The sequence below is a fragment of the Balaenoptera ricei genome, chromosome 7, assembly GCF_028023285.1.
Source record: "Balaenoptera ricei isolate mBalRic1 chromosome 7, mBalRic1.hap2, whole genome shotgun sequence".
NCBI lineage: Eukaryota > Metazoa > Chordata > Mammalia > Artiodactyla > Balaenopteridae > Balaenoptera > Balaenoptera ricei.
Genome location: NC_082645.1, coordinates 54,854,065 through 54,867,410, shown reverse-complemented (window position 1 = coordinate 54,867,410; position 13,346 = coordinate 54,854,065). Strand labels below are relative to the sequence as shown.

The 13,346-nt window shown below is 34.8% G+C and overlaps 1 protein-coding gene across 3 annotated transcripts in view; it reads left to right on the top strand.

Annotated features, from left to right (window-relative positions):
• GALNT3 (polypeptide N-acetylgalactosaminyltransferase 3) overlaps positions 1–7,168 on the top strand; it is a 44,698-nt gene extending 37,530 nt beyond the window's left edge. For all 3 annotated transcript variants that reach the window (XM_059928008.1, XM_059928006.1, XM_059928007.1), the window contains 4 exons: positions 505–636; positions 844–945; positions 4,629–4,781; positions 5,659–7,168. In XM_059928008.1, the coding sequence (XP_059783991.1) occupies positions 505–636; positions 844–945; positions 4,629–4,781; positions 5,659–5,781 (510 nt within the window). In that variant the 3' untranslated portion in view covers positions 5,782–7,168. The remainder of the gene's footprint in view (positions 1–504; positions 637–843; positions 946–4,628; positions 4,782–5,658) is intronic.
• Positions 7,169–13,346: the final 6,178 nt, after the last annotated feature.

The following is a 13,346-nucleotide window of genomic DNA, read 5'->3' as shown; positions in this document are numbered from 1 at the left end:
TGCTGTTAGGAGTAAGCAATACCCTTAAAACTAGAAAAAAATATTCCCAACTGCATTGCTTTTTGTGGTCTTGACTGGAGAAGAGTTATGTTACATCATGCACCGTTAGCACTGTTTCTCTATACCTGCTTTCTCACACCACACTTTACAGGCCACTTTTGCGTATAAAACTAGGATCAGTTTTGGATGCCCCCACTACCATTTTTTGCCTTCAGCATTTCGCTAGGGATCTTTGTCCCATGACAGAGGTTTGTGGCACAAAGGAAGAATAAAATAGCACTAGGTCAGCACTGCAGTGGTCCCTGATTCTCTTTGAAGCCAGAAGTGAGCAGCCAGACATACTTGTTGCCTGAATGAATGGTGACTGTAGTTAAATCGCATCTTACATTTTGGCCCAGAATTTTTTTTTCAAGACCTAAATGTAAATACAAATAGTAGCATTCGAAGTACTTTATCAGTGCTGTTTTAATTAAGCATCCGCCTTCACGTCTCATCTTTCTCCAGAAGTCATTTGGTGATCTTTCAAAAAGATTTGAAATAAAGCACCGCCTTCAGTGTAAAAATTTTACATGGTATCTGAACAATATTTATCCAGAAGCGTATGTGCCAGACCTTAATCCTGTTATAGCTGGATATGTGAGTATTTTCCTGTTCCTTTTTACTTGGTAGACTCCCTGCCACCAATATTTATGTGGTTCAGAAAAATTGCTGAAATATTTTCTGTTTTATTGCTTTTGAGATTTTATATTATTATTATTAACACCACTTCCTGAAATTAATTGCAAAAAAATATAAACCACATAGATTTTTTTAAAAATTTATAACTTGAAAATTTTCCTTTAGATTAAAAGTTTTGGTCAGCCTCTATGTCTGGATGTTGGAGAAAATAATCAAGGAGGCAAACCATTAATTTTGTATACGTGTCATGGACTTGGGGGAAACCAGGTGAGCACTGCACTAAAAATCCTCCCTTCTCTTTAGTACCTACAAACAGAAGTAAGTTGTTGCATGTTTTTCAGAATTCCTAAATCAATTTTATGTTCAGGTAAACTGGTATGTGAAATGTTTTTAGATTAAGTTTGGCAATTCATATAGAAGTTGCAGAGTACTTTATTTTGATTTTCATTCTGCCTCTGAAAGCAGTTTGAGGTTGCTTACCCATTTAGTAGAAAGGCAAATGAGAAAATAATAGAATAATGCCATTTGAAATGAAAAACAGGATCTTCTGTGTGAATCTTTGATGTTGCATGACTATTAGCATGGTGATTTTGCTAAATTATACGTAAAGGCTATATTTAACTGGATTTGACAGCAAATAACATCATGTTCATACTGTATTTTTGTGGTCCATGATATTAAAAGTTTGATGGAGATACACACACACACACAGATATATACAGATACACATACATATATGTACATATATGTTGATGATGTGTATATATATTCATATCTTAAAATTTTCCTTACACACTATATATTAGAAGAAAAAATAATTATATAAATAGTTACATTCTTTTGGAAATAACACTGGACTATCCAGTAAAAATTAAGGTTTTGAGCAATGAGAAATATTTCCTCATTCGTAAAAATCCTATCACTAAATGTAAATACTTATAAATTTATTTCAGGCCTCCTCTAGCATTACATCTATTTTATCATAAAACTTGAAGATATATTTTATACATTGCTTTGTCTGTTTTTCTCCTATCATTGCCATAAAGATGTTTTTATAGTTCTGTCTCTAAAATAATTTTTAAATTATAAATAGCATATAGCCATCTTTTAGAAATTTGGGGATGCTGAAGTAATTCACATATTCCTTCAACAAGTATTTGTTTGGCGCCTATAATGTAACTCACACTCTTATAGTAGGGAAAAAGACAAAGTCTCTATCTTGTGGAGCTTGTATTCTAGAAGGAAAGGAAAAAATAAATATGTAATTTTAGGTATAAAGAAAAATAAAGCAGAGTAGGGGGATAATGTGTGTTCCGGGGGGGTAGTTATTTTCGGAGGTTCAGGAAGACGTTTTTGAGAAGGTGACCTTAGAGTAGAGGCCTGAGGAGTTGGGAGAGGAACCATGTTCCAGGAGGAGAGCATCTTGGCAGAGGACGCAAGGCCAGAGGCCCAGCGGCAGGTAAAAGGAGCAAGCATAAAGCCAGTGTGGCTGGAGCAGAGTGGTCCAGGAAGAGAGGGGTGGAAAATGAGATCAGAGACATGAATTAGGGGCCAGGTCATATAAGGCTTTGCTGGCCTCGTTAAGGAACTTGAATTTAATTCCAAGTGTGACAGAAGCCACCTGAGGATTTTGAGCTAAAGAATTATATTTTCTAGTTTATATTTTAAGAAGATAACTCTGGCTTCTATCACCCTGACATAGCCATTGATTTTATTTTGATTTATTTCCTTTAAATGTTATTTTCAATCAAGCATTGCATTTAAACTAGTTTGGGAATTGTAGTTCCTTGAGTGCTAGATGTTTTTGAGATATCATCTAACTCGATCATTTCCTCATGTTCCCTTCTACTGTTTTGACCAGATAATGATATTTTTTTTATAGCATAAAACTCCATTGTAACAGTATTGGACTATGCCAAATGAAAATAAGTATTTTGATAATGTGACTAAATTGACTAATATACTGGTGCAGTGCAGTTTAATTCATTATGGCTTTGTAACACAATGCTTTGCCTCTTCCCCTTTCTCTTCCAGTGTAGTTGTCCTGGTTCTAAGTTAAAATTCTCTCCAGTGTTCTCAGTTAGACAATAACATACTCTTTGGTTGTCTAAGTATCTTCAACTATTCTCCATTCCTTATAACTTCCCTCTTAATGGTTTTTAAAAAATAATATGAGTAATGTAAAGTTCTGGTCAGCCTTTCTTTTCATCTTTGAAATCCTAAGGTTTATCTTTCTTAAAGAAGTACAGCCAGAGTGCTGTTTTCGTGATCTAAACCCATTTTTTTTCAATGTCTCCATCTGAAGAGCTATCAGTTATAAACATATTATATTTGTGGAGTGAGATAAATTAAGTATGAGGCTAAGACCAGGGGAACTCAAGATTAATTCAGCTAATGTTTGTGGAGTGCCTACTCTAATATACATAAAGGGTTTAGAACAGTCCCCGCCTAGCACATAATAAGGGCTCAATAAATATTAGTGCTAAGACTAATTATTTCACTATTGAAAATCAATTATGTTCACTCATTTTTTCTTTGGAATGTCAACATTATGAAGTATTTGATGTATAATGGATGTTATTACTAGATACACTGCCTGACTTTGGTCTATGGTGAAGTCAGCTAGCTACACACACAATTCCAATAGAGTGCTATGAAAGTTATCTCTGATGGACTATGGGAAGCCTGAGAAGAGTGTAATTTTGTGCATAGGACAAATTCAGGGAAAACTAAAGAAAGAAGGTAATATTTGAATTGGCTTTTGAAGGATCAAAAGGAGTTAGCTAGGCAGAAAAGGATCCAGAAAGATATTCTAGGGAGTAAAGCAAAGTGGAGTTATGGATACATATGTTCTGCATTGGTAGAATTGTGTGAAAGGAGCATAGTGTATAATTGGGACAATGGTTGATGTTAGACTGAAAGTGGAAGATTTCACGTACCAGTTAAGAAGTGTGGACTTTATCTTAGCAACAGTAGTGATTGTGAATCATTAAGCAGGGAATGTAAGGGATCAAATCAATGTTACAAAAGACTAACTGGCAGCAGAGTGGACTGAATTATAGGAGCAGAAATTGGAGGTACCTGGAGGTATTGCAGTAGAGATTTTGAGTGCCTGAACAAAAGAAGTGAGGATGTGGAAGTAAGGATGGGTGGGATGGTAACATCTGAGAGGAAAATTCAGTAAGTCTAAGGGGCTACTTAATTGGACATGTGGAGAGAGAGAAGCATCAATAATAGTAACAATAGCTAAAAATGTATTGAATGCTTACCATGTACCAGTTATTGGTCTAAATGCTTTACATGTATTAAACCATTTATCTTCATAACGCTATGAGGTAGGAGCTATTAAATTACCCATTTTACAGGCAAGGAAACTGAGGCAGGAAAAGTGTCATCGTGTGCCCCCCGCCCCCCACCTTCGTGCAGTTTGCAGGATCTTAATTCCCCAACCAGGGACTGAACCTGGGCCATGGCAGTGAAAGCACCGAGTCCTAACCACTGGACCACCAGGAATTCCCAAGAGTACCCTGTTTAAATGTTTCTAGGTTAAATGAAAATGCCATTAATTGAGATGAATAAGAGAGAAGCAACACTTGTGGTGAGAAAGAGGTAGTTAATGGGCTTGCTAAACGTTTCCAGGCTCTTTTCTGTGGCAAACCTATTCTAGCCTCCATCCTACCTGATAGCTTACAATTTCTGACATGGGAAGGAAGACAATACCTTCGTAATTAAGTAACTGTCTGTTGGTGATAGGCTGGAGAAAGGCTATAATATCTTCTGTCCCAAAAACTCAGGTTACGATTCTGATACTTACTTCATTGTATTATTTTGGTGAAGTACACATGACTCCATTATTCAGTGAGTTGCTGATTTTTGGTTTTTTTGGCTGACAATTTTGCAACTGAGGCTATAGAGTGCTCTCGTCAGTAACAGCATTCTTCCTTTCACAGTACTTTGAATACTCTGTTCAACATGAAATTCGGCATAACATCCAGAAGGAATTATGTCTTCATGCTGCTCAAGGTGTCGTTCAGCTGAAGGCATGTGCTTACAAAGGTCACAAGACACTTGTCACTGGAGAACAGATATGGGAGATCCAGAAGGTACCTCAGTACAATTAATTCACCCCTTTATGTAATCCTTTTGATTAGCTCTAATTGCTTATCTGGGAAAATACATGAAACATACTATATTAATATTATCTGTCAGAATTTCTGTCTTTGTTAACTTTGTCATTATGTATGTCTACCCATGTGGTAAGAAAGAAGATATCTATGAATTAAATACTCTTAGGAGCAAAATAGTTGTAAAACATCTTAGAGCATTATTTATGCAGTTCAACATGTCTGTGGATTATTAATAATATTTGTTCGTATATGTTTTAGAATTTCTTATGATGCTTCTTGTGACAGTCATACTTTTGTTTTCCTGGCAGAGAAGAGAAAAATAATTATTTTTTCTTACCTAAAGTGATTAATTCTTTCCTTCCCTATTTTAGTACTTTTTCATGAATCTAGAATTGAGAGAATATGTGAAAGGTTTTTTTTTCTGTTTTTAAACCTATGTTTTAAAGCTTAGCTGGAAACTAGCAGTTCTTAGCTGAATATTGTTTTGTGTAATTCTATAACACTATAAAATGACTTTTATGACAGGATTTTTTAGAGTTTGTCACTTATAATTATATCAATGAAATATTTTTTATTTGAAAACTTGATTGAGACCTTTTTCTGCATACCTCTCCTATTTATATAACACCTTCTGTGAATTGAACAGTGGTGGCATAAATGATGTTGCCTACACCAAAAACCAACAAGATTTTATCAGACATAGTAGATATTAGAAAGATTAAAAGTTAACAATGGTGTATATTTGTTATGTAAGTCTCACTTTGGCTTCCATGAGACCATAAAGTGTTTTTATATTTCTCCGTTAACTTTGAGTTTTGAAACTTAATGTTTGTTGTATTTCTTTTTATTCTAGGACCAACTTCTATATAATCCATTCTTTAAAATGTGCCTTTCAGCAAGTGGAGAGCATCCAAGCTTAGTGCCATGCAATCCATCAGATCCACTCCAAAAATGGATTTTTAGCCAAAATGATTAAGTGTTCCTTAAAATTAAGGAGTTGAAAAAGGAGATATTCTTTCTCATAAAACTGTGACTAGGCATACACTGTAGTTTTTGAAAATTATGCAAAAGCAGCTAATTGTAACTTATTCCAAGTGCATTTTTCTTATTTATATCTTAAAATGTCTATGTAGCACCGCTACAGAAGTCCCTTAAGTTTCCATTTCAAAGCACAATAGCTAGTAATACCAAAGACTATTTTGAAATGTCCAGATGCAGAGGAAAAGATGTTTACAGTATGATGAAAATAATTTTCCAAGTAAAGTGATGTTTGTGTGCTTGGTACGCTTGAGAATATGCATAGCTACATTCACACACTCACAATTTAAAATTTTTCTTCTAGTTTTTTTGGGGGGAGGGAGAAAGATTTGATACTGTATTTTTTTAACTACATAGAAATGGATCAATGAAGGTCAAAAATTGGCCTTTGTGTAAAACCAGGAAATTTTTTATAGAGCTAGAATTTATTATATAAAAATGCAGGTAAACTTCTTTTGCATTTTGTTAACTTATCTGTCAAATATTTCCTTAAACATGAAATTAAGTGAATAAGGAGAAGACTATTTTTAACACTTCAATTTCTTGGCAAATTTTAAAATATTTCTTAGTCTAAAGTTCACTTGACTTGAAGCAAAAGACTTAAAAAAATAACTATACTGTGTGTTTTCCCAAAGAAATTTTTGAAAAACCTCTAAGTCGCTATCTGTTAAAAAGGTGTCTTTTTCCTTTCTGTTAGTCTTTTTTTCCTATCAAAATTCACTAATCTTGAATGTTTATGAAATTGAATTTCAAATGCGGAATACTTGACTTATTTAAAGCAAAAATTTTTTTGTTACTGATTCAATTACAGATTGTCTTTGTAATGAATTTTTTCACCAAAAAACCTTATTACTATCTATGGAAAACACAATAAAACAAATTCTTATCACTATTGTAACTATTTAAGTTTTTTTTATTTTTTGGATAAAATATATAATGAATAATAGCTAGGGGAAGCATGAATTTTGTATCCTGAATTTCTAAGCACCAACTGCAGAGTCATCAGATATTTCTGAAGGGAAAAAACATTTAATAGTAATGGCATAAAAAGTGGGGAATGGAGAAGATTTTGTGTTAGATATTTAGAAAATTTTGTACCAATTTCTGATAACTTTCCTTAAGCATATGATAGAGTAATTTTTTTAAAATGTGATGCTTACTGAGAAGATTTAACAATTTTTGGTCATTTTATATATAGATCTATTCTTATTGAAGAAGTAATGTATGATTGGCTTTATGTTTTAAACCTGTCTTCAGTTGTACATAAGAAAATATTTTTAAATTATTGGCTCCATCTTCTCATTGTTTGTACTTTGAACTTACATTAAAAAAAACTCTGCACTCTTTAATTTATTACAGTGCCAACTTTTATTTTAATTCAACTGATATTTATTGTGTGTCTAACTTTGTGCCAGAAGTTATGGTAGGCATAGTAAGACTAATATTGCCTTCGAGCTTAGGTCTTATGGAGCAGAAAGACAAATAATTTTGAAATAGCACAGTGAGTGACATTATGATGTTATATTTTATGATGCAAATGACAGTTCACTATTCATATTGAATATTTCTTTAGTAAGTAAAGGTATTTCTTTATTACTTTTTCTAATACTAATATGTATTCTGAAATATACACTAGAGCCCACATACATGTATAATTTCTGTTTCTCAATTCATTAACTCTAGAGTGAACATCCAGGAGCAAATATTGCTCTTAGAGTTCATTGTATCTCACAAAACAAAACAAATCCCCAAAGGTATTTTATAAATTATGAGCTTAAGTCAAGCATATTAAAAAAAACAACCAAAAAACAAATCTGAGCTCCCTCTGTGTATTAGTCATGTATCGTCATGTTAAGATCCAACCAAAATCTATATAGATTAGGTTGATTTTATTATGTCTTCATTATATGCATTCACAGGGAGAATCCTTTTTACCTGATTTGGGAGCCTCAGGCTGTTGCTCAAGTGTCATATAATTCATTTCATTAAGAATTTGCCCTTCACGTAGAAGGTAGTATCTTTTAAAATCTGAATTTTGAAACAGTGCTAGCAGGAAGTTATTTATGGAATCTGGTTGCCATCTACCTGAGAGATTTGAATGCACTCAAGTGTGAAACTGTGGAACTCTTGTTCAATTTGAAGCTACCTGGGAAATGGTCTAGTGGCTGCAGAAGACCTGGTATGTTGCCTTCATTCCAGAGGACCAAACCTACTCAGGTAAACCTTATGGGTGTAAAGCCGTGACGTGACCACACAATTAACCACAGCAGAAAATAAGCAGTAAACTAAAATTGCTTATTACTACAGCTGTTGGTAATGAACTTTTAAGTCCCTGTATTGACAGAGAATTGGCCTTACTGTTGATAGACAACTTAATTAAATACTATGTGAACCATCAAAATATAAGTTCAAAAAGATAGGAGCTACTATTTCTGAGAAAATAACGTTGGGTGCTTTGAAGAAGCTAGAAAACAGTCAAATTATTTTTAAAAACGCTCCTAAGTTATGTGTAGATAAGAATTAGAAAAGAGAAAGCAAAAATCAAATTGCTTCACAATTGACCTTAAAGAAAGCAAAACGAAATATCTTCAGATGATACATTTTTAGTGTGGTTATGCAGGAAACTTGTTGCATAATTCTTGTAAACCAGTTCATATTCTTATTTATTTAATGCTTCTTGTATACCATTCTGTTATTTCATGAATGCAATTTTTCTTTTATTTTGCTAAGAATATTAATGGAATTTGAAAATTTTTGTGTTTTCATCTACTGTATTGACTGTTTCCTCTGAGCTACATTTTTCCCATATTGTTTTACTTTCTGCATTTCACAATGGATACTTGCCTTAAATGTCTGGTGATTCTTTATTGTCTATCTTTAACAGAGAATCACTGAATACTTATTGGAAAACTTTGTAGTATGGGGAGGGCTTGTTGATTGTGGTCTTTCGTAGTAGATGACGTTATTGGGACTCTTGTACTGAGAAACAAAATGGCTGGTTAGATCCCCTGAGAAGAATCTTCCAATCACCTTCCTGGAGGGTATAGACCCAAATGTCGTTAGGAGAAGAAGACTGGGGGTATGTTTTCAATATAAGACTCCTGTCCTCAACTGTGCTTTGTGTTACCTGTTCTAGATACCCTCTCTGTTTTACCCTCTCCAGTGAGTGAATCTCTCAGCTTCTGCTTTGAGTACAGGAGAGGAACTAGGGGTCTAAATGTCTGGCAGATAGACTTTTAGCTAGTCCTCCTCTTTAGACTCTATTTTCTCCCTCACTTCCAGAGGCACCTAGTACCACCAGTTCTTTATTATTTCAATGGACTTGCAGTGTAAAATGGATTACTGCTCTGTTTTCTCCACTGCTAGCTTTGAATTAACCTTCCTTCATTCTGTTGACACTCACTACTAATTGGTTTGCTTTCCAAACTCCGAAATTTTGTCACTGAAACTCTTCTCTTTCTTCCTATGAATTTATGAATTTTCTCTATATCTTTACTGTCATTTTCATAGGAGTTTGGATGTTACCAGAAGAGAATGAGGGTCAAATCTAATAATGAAAAACTTCCATTCATTCTTCAATGACCTCCAATCTACCTCATCACTGACAACTTCCAAGTTGCCAAATGCAATATCCCTTTTCCTGTCCTGATACAACTAAGCACCGTAACATTTGAAATGATTGACTACAACCTCGTTTTTTAAAATCTTTGAAACCCTTTTGTCTCCGGGCTTCTCTGGCACCACATGCTTCTATCTCCAGTCCTACTGCCCTTCTCCAAACCATCATATCTCACATGGAGTAAGATGATCTCTTAACTAATTTCCCTGATTTTTTTTGTGTCATTCTGACCCAGTCCGTGCCTCTTTCCTGCCTCATCTATGACCAGGTTTCTCTGGCTCGTTGTGCTCCAGACACAGCAGTTGCCTCTTCCATTTGTCTCATGTCAAGTTTGTTCTTGTTTCAGAGCCTGTGCTTTCTTTGTCTGGATGCTCTTCACAACGGTATCTTTTACATGCTTCAGGTCTCAGATCAAATAACATATTCTCAGAAGGGATTACCTTCATAAAGTAACTCGATCACTACTGCATCACCCTGTTTATTTCCTTTATTACATTTACAGTTGCCTGAAATTATTGTCTTATTTTATATGTGAACTTGTCTTCTATCTCCACTAAGTGTCAGCTTCATGAGGGCAAGGTAAGAAACAATGAAATTCATGTCACATTACAATTTAGGTAACGTGTACATCTTCTACATAAAACCACTCTGTATTTTAAACACAGAGTGGGTGCCAATGAGGAAGGGCTATGAGCCTAGGAGTGGACGATGCGGAGGAACAATGGGCAAAAATAAAAAGAACCACAACAAAGAAAGGATTTTGCTTGGACTGATGAAGATAGATACAAATTTTAAAAAAAATCTTGATAGGAAAAATTATCTGAGTCTATACATTATTTCTTCAAAAGATGTTTTACAGAGAACATAGATTTATGTATAAACTCCTATAGTACAAGAATAATGGAACCAAAAAATAACAGTACTAATTCACATAGCAAACAGTAAATTTATGAAACTCATTACCTAAAGAGTTTATGTATGTGGAAATTTTGCGTAGATATAAAATAAACTCAGCAAAATTGATGGTTGATCAATTCACAATTGATAAGGAAAGGTAAGATGTTTAGCATGTTCCCAAGCTTTGAGGATGACACAAAGGCTGATAGGCATGTCCCCAAACCTATCCCTTGAGCACATCAGTCACAGATATGTTAGCTATAAGAGTGTTTTTTTCTATTTAACAGTTTCTTAATTTTAAGGTATTCCTTTGGAACCTCAGCTATCCATTGTGTAAATTATGGAGACGTCTATTTTTTTTCCGGTGGATATTTTGAAAATGTCTCCCCTTTTAAAACAACGTTAATTGTGAAAAACACTTTTCTTTGAAAGTATGAGAGGAATCCAAGGTGTTTAAAAAAAAGTTACTTTCAATGACTTAAAAAAAAAAACCAAATAGAGGCTTCCCTGGTGGCGCAGTGGTTAAGAATCTGCCTGCCAATGCAGCAGGCACGTGTTCGAGCCCTGGTCTGGGAAGATCCCACATGCCACGGAGCAACTAAGCCCGTGAGCCACAACTACTGAGCCTGCGCGTCTGGAGCCTGTGCTCCGCAACAAGAGAGGCCGCGATAGTGAGAGGCCCGCGCACCGCGATGAAGAGTGGCCCCACTTGCCACAACTGGAGAAAGCCCTCACACAGAAACAAAGACCCAACACAGCCAAAAATAAATAAATAAATAATTAAATAATTTTAAAAAAAAAGACCAAATAACTTCTACTTATTTGTAAAATTTTGTTAACTGGAAGAAGCATTATTTCGTATTCTGTATTAGAGTGCTTTTATTATTTTATTTTTCCATCAGAGTTCTTAACTCTGGATGACTTCTGTGGAAAAGGAATTTGTTGAAAGGGTACTGAGTAGGTTCACAGAATCATTTGGAACACTGGAGTTAACGCTAGAAAAATGGGCAGGACAAAGCAAAGCGTGTAGCTTTGAAGCTAAAATCGTGCTGCAGAAGGACGCTGGTGAGGATGCCGTTTCCACCACTACCGAACACCAGAGGAACGGTTTGCCCCTCTTAGTCACCTGGCATTGGCACTGGCCACTGCTGACACTGGCTACTAGATGACCCGCCTGCTACAGTTGTGACTGGATTCCCGAAGTTACTGCCATGGCTGCTAGTGTGAATTCCCACTGCCAGTATCCAGGCTGTTCATGTGCCCTCCCCGCAAGGGAATGGAGCTTATGAAAGTTGGTATCTGGCTTTGGGGCTTCTGCAGCAGAAGGCAGCAATTTCACAGGCATAGGAAGGGAGTTCAGATGCCAGGGAGCTAAAAAAAAAAAAAAATGACAGATGACTTTAGAACAAATCCTAGGATTTGTAAACTATAACATGATTTCTTTCCTTGCTGTCTTTTCCTTTAAAGTTTAAAGCACACATATTTAAATGATTATACATATTATATGTATGAAAATGCTTCCACTTAATCATATCGTGAGCACTTTCTCGCTGTCCTCTTTTTTTGCCTCTCAGGTCAAAGATATTATATTTTTTTCATTCCTGTGCTGTGTAGAGTTAGATAATTTGTTTTCTACCAGAAGCAATTTTTAGTTTGTCTTATAAAGTTTTTGTTTTTTTTTTTAATAGCTACTTTATTTATTTATTTATTTGTTTATTTATGGCTGTGTTGGGTCTTCGTTTCTGTGCGAGGGCTTTCTCTAGTTGCGGCAAGTGGGGGCCACTCTTCATCGCGGTGCGGGGACCGCTCTTCATCGCGGTATAAAGTTAAGTTTTTGTTGAGACATAATTTATACACAATAAAATGCACAGAGCTTTTGTTGTTCATCATAATGTTTTTGAGATTCATCCATGAAGTTTTATGTATCTGTAGATTTGCCTTTTAACTGCCAAGTAATAGTCTGCGTATGGATGCACCATGCTTTGTTTATCCATCTTCCATTGATGGACATTTCAGTTGTTTTTAGTTTTTGGCTAATTTGAACAAGAGTGCTATGAACATTCACGTACAAGTCTTTCTGTGAATGCATGGTTTTACTCCTTTTAGATAGATACCTAGGAATGGATCATAGATTTGATGTATGTTGTATGTATGTTGTATTTTCAGCCTTTTTGATTTTAGGCATTCTAGTGAGCGTGGACATGTATCTCATGGTGGTTTTAATTTTTATTTCTCTGATGAGGAATGATTTTGAACACCTTTTCATGTTCATTTTGGACAGACATATATCTTTTTTGTAAAGTGTTTAAGTTTTTTGTGCATGTTTATTGAGTAGATTTTGTTATTATTGATTTGTAGAAGATCTTCATATATTATGAATACAAGTCCTTAGTTAGACATACGTATTGTAAATATTTTCCCCCAGTCGGAAGCTTGATTGTTTATTTTCTTAATGATGTGTTTTAATGTACAGAACTTCTTTTTATTGAAGTGTAATTTTTCACATTTTCTTTTCTGTTTCTTGCTTTGTGTGTTCTAAGAAATCTTTACCTGCTCCAAGGGTGTGAAGATATATTTCTATTTCTTCTAGACACTTTATTGTCTTAGCTTTTATTTTAGGTGAATAATTCATCTTGAAATACTTTTTATATATGGAGTGATGTAGGAGTTTGAGATTTATTTATTTAATTTTCATAAGGATCTCTAGTTGTTCTAATATCATTTGTGAACTTTCTTTCCCCAAAGAATTGCATTGGTGCCCTTGTTGAGAAATCAGTGCACTCTATGTGTCTATTTTTGGGCTCTCTAGTCTATTTTGTCTAGATCTACATGTCTTTCCTTATGGCAGTACTACACTATCTTGATTACTACAGTTCTATAATAGGTTTTGAAATCCTGTAGAACAAGTTGCCCAACTTTATTATTCCTTTTTTCAAGATAGTTTTGGCTATTCTAGATTCTTTGTCTTTGATTTTATGTCCTGTATT